Source organism: Nyctereutes procyonoides, unplaced genomic scaffold (assembly GCF_905146905.1).
Source record: "Nyctereutes procyonoides isolate TBG_1078 unplaced genomic scaffold, NYPRO_anot_genome, whole genome shotgun sequence".
NCBI lineage: Eukaryota > Metazoa > Chordata > Mammalia > Carnivora > Canidae > Nyctereutes > Nyctereutes procyonoides.
The window spans coordinates 8280001-8295412 of record NW_026575137.1 but is presented as its reverse complement, the minus strand read 5'-3'; the positions used below and the strand labels follow the sequence as shown (position 1 = coordinate 8295412).

General features: G+C 41.1%; 1 protein-coding gene across 7 annotated transcripts in view; it reads left to right on the top strand.

Annotated features, from left to right (window-relative positions):
• RUNX1T1 (RUNX1 partner transcriptional co-repressor 1) overlaps positions 1-15412 on the top strand; it is a 137726-nt gene that overhangs the window by 71557 nt on the left and 50757 nt on the right. For all 7 annotated transcript variants that reach the window (XM_055303521.1, XM_055303520.1, XM_055303524.1 and 4 more), the window contains 2 exons: positions 10782-10919; positions 12991-13232. In XM_055303521.1, coding sequence (XP_055159496.1) covers positions 10782-10919; positions 12991-13232 — 380 coding nt within the window. The remainder of the gene's footprint in view (positions 1-10781; positions 10920-12990; positions 13233-15412) is intronic.

The window sequence follows — 15412 nt, the reverse complement described above, 5'->3', positions numbered from 1 at the left end:
CCTCCGTGGCAGCTCCACAAGCCTTCTTAATAGCCCTTAACGCTGGCAAGTGAGACAGATGCTACTGGAAGAAGATTGTCCATACTTAAAGATTGTAAAATGTTTGCATCACTTATTATTTAATGATTTTTTTCTCACTTTCTGGAATACTCTGCAGTTTGGCAGCGGGGTGTTCTGTAGATACTTACGCTCAATTTATGGGCCCTGGGCGATACTTGTGTCTTTTTCTGCTCCTTACATAAGCAGAAGTTACTTTTCTGTGCGTTTGAGTGATTTAGTTTTTCCTTAATAAGTATTTTTATCACAGCCGTTCAGCGAACATTTGCTGGCTGCCTGTGCGAGGGGGTTCAAACTCTTCTCAAACAGGAGACTTTTTTTTTTTCCATTTTTCCCACCAAAGGAAATCTTAAAAAGACACTAGTGCCTAGAGCACATAAACGTGGAACAGTGCTAGTTGAAGTGGGGTAGCTAAGCCCTGTGCTGCATGATACCCACCTGGTGGCCTCCAGAAAGTGGTTCTCAGACTTGGAGGCAGGCATCACAGGAGTAAAGGTGGTGACATCTGTGGGGGAGATGACACTTCTAAGGAACTAACGGAGATGGATGCCTGGGGTCCTGGTCCGCCTCTCCATGTCCCCATTCACATGACCAGAGGTCCTTTCCATATTTTAGGAAGTTAGTAATAGAATTTTCTAGATAGAACCACCATTTGGGTATTTGTTAATGTTCTTAGTGCTTTCTCTTGATGGTCTGCAGGTCATCTTTGTCAAAAAATAAGCAGAGTGCTTGAGACTATTTCCTGCTTCTACTAAGCATGTTTCCCTCCATTTAAACGGGTGTGTGTCTTCCAGCATGTCTCCGGTCTGCCTCCCTCACCCTTTGTCTCCCACTGCATAACCATAGTTTCTAATAGGGCTCTGGCTGTTTTGTCAACAACTAGCTTTGCTTACTCATCCAACAAATCAAGTGCTTACTGTTTCAAGCACTCTTCTTAATGCTATGGAGGCTGGATGTAACAGTTAGAAATTTCTGCATTCACAAAGCTGACGCTATGGTTGGGGAGACACTCAAAACCAAGAGAAATATCTCAAGTACTAGCTAGATAAATGCTTAAGAGGAAGGGAAGGGAAATTCCCACTGTTCCCATAAGGACATGACCCAAGCTTGCTTGCTTGCTTGCTTTATTTATTTATTTATTTATTTATTTATCTTTAAAATTTTGACCCAAGCATTATTAAAGCCATTTTTCTAGAAATAATGATAGATTCGTGTGGATTCACCTCATTTTTTAAATTTTTTAATTTTTTTTTTTTTTTTTTTTTTTGCCTGTCTTCCATCTTAACCCAAGTTCATGCTCTTTAAAGCTGTGACGTTGGTCTTCAGGCTGTCATCTGATTCCAGATTCGCTGCTGGCTCAGCCTCTGACTGGCTTATTCCAGGTCTGAGTCCTTGGCTTCATTTTCATTAGTGCATTTCCGCTGGTGTTTACTTATTGCCTATCTTCCTCTCCCACTTTTTCAGAGCTAAGAGCTCACTTATAGTCATCGGGCTTCAAGTTATTGTTTTTTCTACTGCTTAGCCACCAAATGAAATCATATGCAGAAACCCAATGTATAAAACAAGTAAACGATCTGAATGGGGGTGGGGTGCCTGGGTGTCCCAGTCCATTAAGAGTCTGCCCTAGCTCAGGTTAGGATCACAGGGTCCCCGGATCAAGCGCCACGTCGAGCTCTCTGCTCAAGGGGGAGCCTGCTTCTCCCTCTCCCTCTGCCTGCCACTCTGCCTACTTGTGTGCGCTCTCTCTCTCTCTCTCTCTCTCTCTCTCTCTCAAATAAAGAAATCTTAAAAAAATACCTGAATGGGATTGAAAGTATTTAGGATGAAGCCAAAGGCTCTCCTCCTCATCCCTACTCTTTTCATTCTGCATTGTCACCTCCAGGGACTCTTGCCATGGAGCCAGTATCCAGTCTGTCTCTGTGATTTTGTGATGATGGAAGTGTTCCAGGGCCACGTTCTCTAACAGGGTAGCCACTAGCCACAGCTATGCAGCCACGGCGGTTGAACTCTTGAATGTGGCTACTGTGACCAAAGGACTAAATTTTAAAATCTGTTTGACTCTGATTAAAATGTACGTGCTCACCGGTAGCCAGTACAGCCGTATTGGAAGAGGAAGTTCCAGTTGCTCACTCACAAATTTAACATTTACAGAATGTGTCTTTATTTCAGTTTTCTAGATCATGTATAAAATAACATTAGTTTTAGCTGATAGTGAACTCTGAGAAGGCCTGGAATGAGTTCTGGTTTGTAATCTCGGACAGATTGTCCCACCCTCTGGGCCTCAGTTCCTTTTTATAAGATGGGCAACTCTGTAGTACCTTCTCCTTGTGAGGTTTAAAATGACACAAAACATGCAGTGTATTTGGTACAGTGTCCATGCCCTATTCTAAGTGACTTACCCTAATAAGTTGTTTTTTTGTGTATATTTTTTTGCTTGTAAAAACAAAGCATTCTTATGTAGAACATTTAAATAAATGAGAAAAATAGCAAGAGGAAAGTAAAAATAATGTGTCATCCCACCATCCATAGACAAGCAACAGAAAAACTTGTGGAATGTAGAAAAGCATATTTTGGTTCATAATATGCTTCTCTCTTTGTTTTGAATGTGCATATGTATGATTGCACTATTACTGTAAAAAAGGGAGCTGTTGGTGACTGGGTTATATGTATATAAATTGCCTTACATAGCCTTTTTAAAACTATTATATAAAAGGCCTTTAGAGAATATGTTGTGATTGCTGGAAGGCTGGTGAATTCAATAATTTACTCGTGCTTTTTTTTTTTTTTTTCCTTTTTTTTAAAGATTTATCTTTGGTGATTTAATGTTTTTAGAATATAGAAGTTCTTTTTAGAATTCTTTTAGGCTGATAGAACAAAGGCGGAGATGATTTTAAGTTAAATTTATCATGTCTCTTCAAAGTTCTGGAGTTTCAAAGTTGTGACTATAGACATCCCTTTTGACATTATAGTCATATGTACTCATTTAAAATACTAAATGTATTGAGCACCTTGTGTGTATCAAGTACTGTGCAGAGTGCTGAGAATATAAAAACAATGTCGTCATTATCCTTGAATAAATTATGATCTGGAGGGAGAGACTGACTTGGTTCTAAATACAGTGTGGTCAGTGCTATAAGAGGGATCTAGACAGGGTAATGAGGTAATATGAGGCTGTCTGGGTCAGCTGGGGATGGGTTGTCAGCAGAAGGTCTCTGAAGTGACACCTAAAGAAGTTTTATCTTTTTTGAAGATTTTATTTATGAGAGAGAGAGTGTGTGTGAGAGACAGATTTCAAGCAGTGGGGAGGGGCAGAGGGAGAAGCAGACTCTCTACTGAGCAGGAAGCCAGACTCGGGACTCAATTCCAGGACTCTGGGATCTTGACCTGAGCCAAAGGCAGACTGTTAACTGTCTAGGCCACCAAGGTGCCTCCTTAAGAAGTTCTAAAGGAATGATGAACTTAACCAGGCAGCCGTGGGGATGAAGAATATTCTAGGGAAAGGAGAGGATGCAGTGTGAGGGAGGCCTGAGTGATCCACGAGCCACATTTGGTTCAGTATGGAGTTCAGAGGTACGGATGGGAGTGGAAGGGAGAAGTAAAGATGGGGCTGGAGCAGTTAAAGGAATCAGATGGGTCCCAAAGGTCTTTCCGTACCCTATTAAGACACATGGACTTTATGCTTCACATTATAAGAGGTCTTTGAAGATTACTAAGATGAGAGGAGTGAAGAAGGAGAAGTAAGATCTCTGATCACATCTGTGACATATGTGGTGAAATGACCATGTGATTTGGAGAATGGAACAGAGATGAATGGTACGGGGCAGGGAGACCATTCAGTGGGTTGTTGATTAGACCAAATGAGAGATGATGGATGAGGAGGGTTTGAATCCAGGCTGTTGAAATGAATAGCCCTCTGGATGGTTGGGTATAGAATTCGGGAGGGGTGGTGGGGGTGAAGGTATAGATAGAAATCATCTACATAAGGGCCATGGGGTGACCATCACCACACAAATGAAGTCACTAAGGAAAAGGTATGGAGTGAAAATTTGAAGAGGAACTGTGAAGGAACATTGGAGGAGATACCAGGAGTTATCCAGAGGTGGAGAAAGGTGAGCCATAAAGGGGCCTGAGAAGGAGCAGCCAGGAAGGCCCGAGAACAATGAGGAGAGGGTTGGAATTATGGAAACCTGGGAGGGAGGAAGTGGTGAAACAGCCAGATGTACAGAGTCAGATGCTACAGAGATGCTAGATCAAGGACCCAGGGTTTCTTGGATTAATAAGCGATAATTGAGGAGTTTCCATGGGAGTTAGGAGGATACCTTGCTGCATTCCAGTATCATTTGTCTGACTTCTTTGGTTTCAAGTGTAAAGTAACTTGAACTAGGTTTTAGGCAAGGGAGGGACTGACTGACTAGACTCTGTCGTAAGATCACTTTGTAGGAGGTTTTAGAGATGCAGCCAGCGCCGAGGATCTAGTAGCATGAAGGCTTTAGCATTATCGGGATAATCTCTTGCCATTTCTCATCATTTCTTTCTGCCTGTCAGTGGCCTTCTTTTTCATGAAATACCTGCTTTCTAGACATGGAAGGCAGGAGGCAGTGTAGCTTCTATCTGCAGAGTGGGATTGTTTTTCTTCCTTCAAACCTGAAAGTAAAAATGTTGAATGACTGACATTGCCCACCTTGGATGAGGTGCTGCACCTGAGCCTCCATTGGTATCTTGGTACAAGGTCATGAAAGAGCATGGTGGCTCCCACTGTGGTTATGAGGTTAGTGGGTATGGGAGGTCCCCATATGGGAAGGGAAACATTCTAGGCAGAGTCTTCTAGGTGCCCACGTGAAGTACGCAAAAGATGGAATGGGAAACGAGGAGGGAGTGAAGTGAGTGTGGAGTACCCTTTTAACCTGGGCTATGAAAATGAGAGTCTTGGGATGCCTGGGAGGCTCAGCGGTTGAGTGTCTGCCTTTGGCTCAGGGCATGATCCTGGGGTCCTGGAATCGAGTCCCGCATCGGGCTCCCCACAGGGAGCCTGCTTCTCCCTTTGCCTATGTCTCTGTCTCTCTCTGTGTGTCTCTCATGAAAAAATAAATAATCTTAAAAAAAAAAAAGAAAGTGGGTGTCTTGATGGTAACTCAACAGGGACAAGTGGATGTTGGTAGGGTTATTTGACAACCAAATCATTGGTGGAGATTTAGTAGTGAGGATTGAAAATATATTTGAAAATGAGAGATAGATGCTAATTATCTTGTTTGTGGGAAAAGATTTCTATGCAGACACATTCTTGTGGACATAGATAATTTGTGTGACTAGAGGAAGTCTGGTTATAATCACCAATTTCGGAATAATTTTGTGGTCCCTTTATTGTCAGATTTATGTTCTCTGGGTAGTCTTCTTTGTGTTTGAAATGAACATAAGCCATATCTGTAGAAAGAAACCAGAGAATATTAGAGTTTGCAAAAGATCCCTGAGGTCATATAATCTAAGATGCTTAATTTTATGGGTACGAAAAGTAGACTCCGAAGAAGGAATCACTTAACAGATACAGCAGTGCCTATCAGGAGAAGAGGGTCTGTTTCTCCCTTGGGTCTCTGGTTAGACAGCGAGGAAGTCCTTCCTAAAACTTCCTCCATATACTTCCCTTCGTGACCCATTTTCCAGAATTAGAGCACAGTAATCACCTATTGCTGATAGAGGGAATGTGACAACCTGATTAAAAGAAAGAGGATCTGCTCCCCAAGAATTGTGCACCTGAACAAAATCAGGACTTTCCAGCAAGCAAGAAAGGGAGAAGGAGGAACTCAACAGTAGGAACTCAACAGTATCTGTGACATGAGCTAACAACAACAGGCCACTCAGTCCCAAAGGTTTTAAATCACGGAATGGATAAGATCATATTTTTGTTTCAGAAAAAAAAAGTCATTAAACACCTATGATAAGACAGGAGGTAACAGATCATTCTTAACCCTTGCCTAAAACCACGTAAGTTGATCACAGATTTGAACTAAATTTCAGGTCCCCAGCATCTTCCCATGTTACCTACAGTCCATTTTCTAATCATATATTTATGTGCTGTTGATGGTTGTGTGTTTATCTTTCAAATGAAGCATTAAACAGAAATGCCATCAAGTTTGTTTTCCCTGGTTGGGGTGATTGGGTGCATAACACATGCACATACGGCAGACACACAATGACCCCACACATAGGCTGTGGTAGTTGCTAAAAGAAAGGCCGAGCAAATATGATATAGTTGGTGCTCAGGGCACCTGAAAAGAACTGTACGCGGATCTGTAATGGGCAGTGAAGAATGGGATAGACAGAGCAGATCCCCCAGATGAAGGAAACAACAGCACAAAAAGAGAGGTGGAAAAACCAGTGAATGCCAAGGTGCCCTGTAGAGATGGAGCATAGACTTGGGGGAAAGACGTTGGAAATAAAGCCATGAATGGCTCACAGAGAGGCAGGCACAGGGGAAGAGAGAGCACACGTGTTGGTGCTTGGCATGAGTAGGCACTGTGTCAGGGTCCTGATGAGGCAGACAGGATTACATCCCTATTCTTATGAGGGGCTGAAGCTCAGGATAACGTGCCTGAGGACCTACTACTGATGGTTGAGTCTACACTTGAAACATTCTACCTAACTTGGAAATTGGACTATTATTCCAAATAGTCTTCCATTGTATCATCCCAAGCATGTTCAAAGTGTTAGCATTTGACTTTCATTCTCAGGTGTTACTCAAGGGTTCTGAGCAGCAATGAACATTCCAGAAGTGCTCAGTGGGGAAATGAGATGGGAGCCTCTTGGAGGCTGGATGGCCACCATTCTGGTCTGCAGACGGTCTCCTGTAGCATCTCGCCCCCAGATGCTGGCGTCACTAAATGATTCTGTTGCCAGGCCCATATTTGCTGTATTTTCCATAGAAATAAGAATCAAATTCCGTACCCAGTTCTGTGCCTCCCCAACTGCCTTCTCCTTTTCGGGAGTAGTATCACTTCTGCTTGGGCTTACTCCTGTTATTGAACATCTAGCTCCTGTAGCGGGCACTTACTCAGAGCAGACTCACTCTGCACTGACCCCCAATTTGCCAAGAGGTTTCTCAATCCATAACATCCCTGGGACATAGCTCGTTCTTCTGTTTTAATTGACATGATGAACTGGGAGAGAAAAAGATGCTCTGTCTACCAACCCTGCCCTTCCTATTTGCACTAATCATCTCTAGGCTAGTAGGTAAACTGGGAAAATACAGAATGCCTAGTCTTCGTACATTAAAAACACATCTGGAACTGTTTGAACTAACTAAAAGTAAAATAAGTGCTGTGGCAGATTATGCTATACCTTTTCTTTTCACTTTAAGAAAAAAAAAGAAAGAAAAGAAAAAGGAAATGGAAAACATACCACTTCTAGAAGGCCTTGACACTGAATTGGATATTGAAATGGTATCAGTAATGTATTTATATACGCCACATTTTCTTCCATGTTTCAGCCATCTTTGGTACATATGTGTTGGATATTTGCCATGTGAGTCGAAATGTTACCGCATAGGGGAGATCTTTATTTAGAAGCGGTGTGAATTCGTTAAGGTAGAAAAAGTAAAGTCAGTCCTTTTGGCTGTACCTACCTTCCTGCTCTGATAGAGATTGTTTTCCTTCCTACGTTTTTTTTTTTCTTTTTTATCATTTTATGTCTTTCAATAAATGTCAGCATTCCCCTGCAGCAACTAAAAATAGAAATTACGCCTAAGAACGGTGTAATTTTCATAAACTTAAAAAATTGCATAAGAAATATTCTAACTTAATATCGGTTTTACTGTGTCCTCTAATTTGAAGTGGAGTGAAATACTTCTGTGGTTGAATCATAGCTCTTTTGCTGTTTGCTATAAAAGTTTCAAGAATATATGTTTCAAAATGTTTCTTTTCTTTTTTCTTTTCTTTTTTTTTTAAGTAATCCAAAACAAATGCAACAGAACTCAGCATACTTGAAACACATTTTCTGAATTTATCTTAAATCTCTCTACTCCAGAGGGTGTGTGTGTGTGTGTGTGTGTGTGTGTGTGTGTGTGTACGGGTTAGGCCTGGCTGGTTACTTCACCATCGATCCCCGCCTGGATTGATTGCACTGAACAGCACAGAATGAGTTACATATGGTCTCACTTTGTCTAAGTTTGTAGGACCTCTGGGTTGGAACTCCATTTGATCAGAGTGAAGCTAACCATCGCAGAAATCTGGCTAAAGTCAAAAATCCTAAGTATATATATATACACATATCCATATATTCCAGTTAGAACGTATATATTCCTGCTAGGAGCAGTGGTGTTTTTGCTAATTTCTTGGCTCAGTGGTTATTGTTCAAGGATTGATTTCATTTCAAGGATTAAAAAAAAAAAACAAAAACACTCATCCACCTTTTATTGTTGTTGTTGTTACTATTATTAAGATCATCCGACTTTGAAGAGGAAATCTTTTTAATTCAATTTTGTAGTCTATCCCCCTTTTTTTCTTAGTGTCAGCAAACAGAATAAAGCAGAGCAGGGTTTACGATACGTATGGAGGTTGAGGTTTTGCTCGAGACGTGCATCAAGGTAAGTCAGGTGTAGGGGCTGTACCCACCAAAGCTCAGCTTTCTGGGGTCGACCAAGCCATCGAGAGTAACTTTCCCCCCACGTAGGCACTTTTCTCCCTGTTTTGGTCTTTCCTCTCTCCCTTCTTCCTCCCATCGCTTTATTTATTTATTTTGTCATTATTCCCACTCCCCCTGCCCCCTCCTGCTCTTCCTCTTTCTCTGTGCAACCACGTGCTTCAAATCTGTGTATCTGGACTGCCTTCTCTAACAGTTCGGCGTGAGTGTTAGCAGAATGAAAACCAGATGGACCAGCAGTTCCCACTGTTATCTCCCAGCCGACTCTGGCAAGCCTCCCTCCATCCCTCCTTCCCTGGCATGACAGAAATATTTGCCTTTATTTAGGGAGACTTGTATTCGCTGCCGTACCTCTTCCCTCAGCTGCAACATAAGCGGAAAGCTATTTATTCCCTTGTTGCTGAGGTTGGTTGAGGTGAGTAGACTGGGCAGTGATTTTTTTTTTTATTGTCGAAGAAGCAATTTTAGACCTGCCTAACTTCTGTATGCTTCTAGAATGAGTGATTTTTATGACTCTGGGGGTAAGATGCTCTGACGAAGCGAGATGAAGACGAGTTTTGAACAGGAAGATGGTGGTAGAAATGCTCTCTTCATTGTGTGTTTTTTACCATCCTGTCGCTCAGAACACTTACTTACTGAGGGGCATTAGTTGTTACTCAGCCAGCAGTCGAGATGAAGTATTTGGGACCCTGGTCCTAGGTTATCAGAGTGCTCTTTGTAGGACGATGATTGTATTGTCATTCTTCTAATCACATTTTTTTCCTAATACAGTATTAGCATTATTGCAACTTTAAAATGTCTGGTCTATGGCAACCCAAGTCTTATGAGTTGGCTCTGGAATGAAAGTGTGAGCTAGGTTTGGAATTGCCAGAGTAGTCATTTGGATCTTTCATTTTTTTTTTTTTTTTAAACAGACGTGTAAGTAATTTTTGAGAATTTCTCCCTATGGTTATCAGAATGTTTTAAAAGACTCATTCTTGATCAATAGTCTGTGTTACTTTACTTTTCAAAAAGTCCAAGTGGGAAATATCTGTGCTTGAGACTATTAGAGGTACCTCAGACATTTTTTTGGGGGGGGGGGTGCGCACGCACTCAGGCATACAATGTTTGTAGAAAAGTGGATCTAAAGAAGCAAACAAAAAATTAAAAAAATAAAAAAAACCCACTTTTTTTTTTTTTAATTGGAGGGCTGTCGCTTTGATAAATAGATTGGACTGACAAAAAACCAGTTCACAATATCAAAGGAAAAGTATGCTTCAGAGGAAACAGTCCTGAAGCTCAAATGTTCATTATTGAGTAATCAGGAAATTTCTCCATATCTGTCACACACTCATGAAAAAATATAGGGAGGGACTTTAGTTCTTTTTAGCTCTCAATTTGGGGATTTTTCCATTCTTACTCTGTGTGAGATTATTAATTGAAGTGTTGATCTCATGTTTTTAAATCGTGGGTCGTAAACTTAACAAATTCTGAATAAATAATAGTTTATCTTCATTGTGTGAAGTACAGCCTTTATGTCATGATTTTTTCAAACAGGGCAGAGAAACATTGAAGTGAGAGGTGTATCTGGGAGACATGACCTGCTTCACCTAACAGGCCAGAAGCTAAGCACGGAAAGGGAATGGCAGGTGTTCCGAAAAAAATCATTGCAACATGCTGGCTCCTACCAGTATCTCACCTGCATAACAGAGCTTCAGATTTGTGTCATTTCTGAGCTAAAGGGTTTATTACTGTTCTACTTCCCCATCTATTTTTTAGCTCTTGCTAATGTTGGCTTCAGCTTCGAGTGAAGTTGTGCTGTTGCATATAACACTACCAAGGTAGCATCTGCCCAAGCCAGAAATAACAATAGGACGTAAAATAACCCAGTTACAAATGAGGTCCTGCCATCTGTGCTACACCTTCTTAAGTGGGGTTTGGATGATAAAGTCCTGATTTAAACTTCAGTAGATAAGCCTATTTTATTGATAGGAGACGTCAGGTTTCTTCTGTTCACTTGCTTGTAAAAAAGATGAACCCTACTTAAAAAAAACAAACAAAAAAGCAAAGGTACTTAAGGAATAAAATAACCTGTTCATGGTGGCGTCCTCCAGATCGGACTGAGAAGCACTCCACGATGCCAGACTCACCTGTGGATGTGAAGACCCCATCTAGGCTGACTCCTCCCACCATGCCACCTCCCCCCACAACTCAAGGAGCTCCGAGAACGAGTTCATTTACACCGACGACTTGTGAGTAGGCATTTCTGCATTTCCTGTTTCCATTTTGAAGTCTTAATTTTTTTTCCCTGCAAATAAAAATTAAGGGAAGATAAGACCCAGCGTCAATGTAGTATGCAGAAGTAAGCGCCCCCCTCCCCTCCCCACCCCCACACACCAAATCATTTAATTGCCAGTGAGTAGGTATTGAGCCTGGGCAGATGAATAGCATCTTAGGCATAGTTTGTATGACCGCCAATATTTGCTGCCTTTTCATTTTTGCTTCACAGTTGTAGTCTGCTTTTGATTTCTGCAGTGAAGACTACTGCATCCATTTGGTCCATGACTCCATTTGTTATCTCCTTAACTTTTCGTTTGATTTAATGTGTAGCTCCTGACTTTGATTTGTACATTTTGACTTGGAACATGCTAATATTCTACAGTTATTTTCAGGTTGCTTCTGATCTTCTAATACCACTTCCTCCTCTTATTTACAAATGCGACTCAAATCTAGCATCCTTAAGTTAGAAGGGAACGTATCGCTCTAGGCAACCGTCACATACAGAAAACTTTCTGAAATCAGGAGCATCTTTCTTGTCTTTGAACCTTTGCTCAATTCCAGCTCGGCTCAGGCCTCGTGTTCTGAACCGGTGGAGCGTTTTGCTTTCTGGGTTGTCCAAGGAGAGGACTGAACATTCTGACTGAAGAGCAACTTCCCTTCCTTTCCTGTATGATCCAGTAGGGAGAGTGGAAAGCTTTGTTTTCGCCCATCTCAAAGTCCTGGTTAAAATTGTCATAAAGGATTTGTGAAACCAATAAATGCTATCTGCTGCAGATAATGCTATTTACAGACCACGTGCCATGAAGTCTATATGAATGAAGACTGACTCAGAGGCAAAAACAGATAGATCCATGGGATTAGAAGGGATTGGCAAAATACACATCCCAGGCCGTTTATGCAGCGTCACACTGCCATTTAAAAGACCTTTCCAAACGTGTAAGGAACAGGAGGCTGCCGCAGTGCCAAGTTGTAACCCTGTCATCTTGTATTTGGTGTGTTTGTTACCCAAAGCCACAGGGATAGGCATATGTCTCCTGTGAGAGGTCCTAGTGAGCAATCATTCCAAGACAGGCTGCTTTGGCGCTTACTTGGGACAAGGGACCATTTCATTATCTTGAAACTTTTAAGAATAATAGAGTGCTTAAGATAGCTTCAAACTGCTGTTGGGAGATGATCTGTCAAAATTATATTAAAAAGATGGGGTTGATGAAGATGAGTTTGTCGAATTAATTGACTTAATATGATGAAATCAACATTTTCTTCAGGGAGAAATGTGCCAAATTTTCTAGCCTCGTTCTTAGAAATTATCTTGCTGTTCAAATAAATTTTATCAGAAACAAAGTTATCAAATTACCACCAATCCATGCTACTGGCTGGAATGAGATGTCCCTTTTCGATTTCTTGAAATAACTCTTTGATAATTACCAGATCCATTTGGCTTCGTATATGAAATTTGCATTTTCCCTAAAGAAGTGGTTAAGAAATATGAGGGGGAGAAAATAGCCTTCTAATTGGGTGGTATAAGGTTAAAACTTGAAAGTCCTATTTCTATAAACACAGCTGTCAGTTGTGTGTACAAAACATGATTAAAAATGTTCAGTGATAAATTTAGTCTCCACCAAATGTACACTTTCTCTAGGGGAACAGTTTAGAAAGGAATGGTCCCGTTATATTGATGTAAGCCTGTGACAAAAGGCTGACATCCAAGTGCTGTTTGTTCTATGTTTGAAACATTTCAGGTGGTTGACATATGTGCACATGGGAGGCAGGGCTGTCCCTGTGTTACAGCCGACTCCCATTTATTACCAGCTTCCGTGTACAATACCCTCCTGCACTGTGAGGAGTTAGACCCACTTAGGTACAGAGTACCTGAACCTGGGGTAATTCTGTGAAGTCAGAGTATTTTTACAGCAAAGGCCCAATGGTTCTTAAACTATGAGATCCGCTGGATTTAAAGGGAATGGAGCTTGGTTATAATTTCCTTGTGCGTAGTCCCTGTAAATTTATTTATTTTTTTTCTTTCTGATTTTGTGCTCTTGACAGTAACTAATGGCACGAGCCATTCACCCACAGCCTTGAATGGCGCCCCCTCGCCGCCCAATGGCTTTAGCAATGGGCCTTCCTCTTCTTCCTCTTCTTCTCTGGCTAATCAACAGCTGCCCCCAGCCTGTGGCGCCAGGCAGCTCAGTAAGCTGAAACGGTTCCTTACTACCCTGCAGCAGTTTGGCAATGACATTTCTCCAGAGATAGGAGAGAGAGTCCGCACCCTCGTACTAGGACTGGTGGTAAGCAAACGGAAATGAGCCCAATTTTCTGGGGTGAGGGATAGTGTGTGGGGGAGATTCAAAATACAGACTGTTCTCTCAGCTATTTTGTTCTAATATATTCTATTCCTGGAGATTGCATGTAAGTCTGAGAATTCTATAGTAAAAGGTTCTCAAGTGTGCATTATATATGGACTTCCCCCTACCCCCACTGTGGTTTCTTTTATTGTTTGACTACATAAAGATATGGTTATGCAAATTTATTATGATTCTTAGCCATAAATGTGTGTGTGTGTGTCTGTGTGTCTGTGTGTGTGTATAAAATTCCATAGGTATAACTTCTTGGCAGGACTACTGGTTTTCCACAATGACAAATGTTTTTGTTATATTAATGATTCACTTGATCTAATTGGATGCTCGTTTTGACATAGTTGTGTTGAGGGATTTTTTTTTTTTTATTATCAGTCTAGTGAACGAGGATTTATAACCAGGAACACGTTCTTCTATGTGTTTTCATTTTTGAGGCTAATAACATTTTCGAAGATTTTTATTGTGCTAAAACATACATAACTTAAAATTGACCATTTTAACCATTTCCAAGTGGACAGGTTCAGTGGCATTAAGTACATTCACATTGTTGTGTAACCGTCCCCACCATCCGTCTTCAGAACTTTTTCATCACCCCACACTGAAGCTCTGTACCCATTAAACAATAATGACCCGGTATTCCCCTCCCCCAACCCCTGGTAACCACTAATTGTTTAAAACAACAACAATTCTTTTGTTATAGGTAAACTTACTTAAACCATAGTCTGAAAATAGAAGCATTGATTTTGGCACATGATTCTACATTCTGTACATTATCACCCTGGAAATTAGAGCATCCATCATGGAGGGGGGTCCTAAATCACTGTACACATACTGTGATTTTCTGTACAAGTCCAGGATTTTTCACTTAGGAAAGCAGTTTTCCCATCGCTAACTGAGTCGTGGAAAAGCTGGGAGTCACATATTCAGCCCTTACAGTGGAACTGAAGTTCAGGTGATAGGTGCCAATTTCCTTTCTTCTTGAAATAGATCATCCAGTTTTATTATGTGGACTTATCATGGGAAGAGCCCCACCAGTTGTGTTTTTGCAAAAGAAGCTCTGGAATTAAAGCCCGAGTGAGAGTCTAGAGCAGTAGACAGGCTTCACATCACAATAACTCACATTTGGCAGAGATTTTGCAATTCACTTCTTTAACTCTTACCTCCCTCTACTCTGCGCTCTAAGACCAAAATGTTTTCTCACATTTCCCACAATCTCCCAACTCCACCTCGCTTTCCTCCAGGACAGGAAGGCGATTGCCCCAGAAGTGTGTCAGCATGCTGCAGCTACTATTGTCAATCACTTACCTCTTCCTTTTTCTTCATTTGTGAGTTTTGCATCATAGGCTTTTGCAACTCACCAATCAGTTAGACCTAAGAGCCATGGAGTTAAGTCCAGAGCTGTGGTTGTGTCACATAAATGGTGAATATGTTCTTGGAAACAAAAAGTGTTTTTTTTGAAAACCTCTTTACGAATTGGGTATGTTCTCTAACAGTGGTCTCCATGACCTCAAATATAGAAAAATTTGGTTAACTTCAAGTTGATTTTCCCACATACTAAACAGCACCCTTTTGAGTGCAATACTTTTTTTAAGATACATATTTATTCTGAGACCTTAGGAAGACAGGGGAAGACATTAGTTAATAGTACTTTGCATAATAGACAGGCAGTGAATATTTGTCAAGTGAGTGGATGGATAGAGAATTGTTTTTTTAAAGTTATTTGAATATAGTTGACACAATGTTATGTTAGTTTTGGGTGTACAATGTGGTGACTCAACTTCTCTATACGTTGTCCTGTGCTCACCACGAGCATAGCTACCATCTACCTCTGTAGGGCACTGTTACAATATTCTTAACTATATTCCCTGTACTGTGCCTTTTATTCCTGTGACTTCTTCATTCCATAACTGGACACCTGTATCTCCCACCTACCCTTCACCCATTTTGCTCATCTCCTCACCCCTTTCCTTTTTGGCAACCAGCACTTTAATAGAGAACAGAGTTTTTTTGGGGGGGAGGGGAGCATTTGCAAGCTTTTATGTGTGCTATTTTATTTAAATCTTGGGACTACCCTTACGGGTAGTGATTTTATACACATTTCACATGTGGGG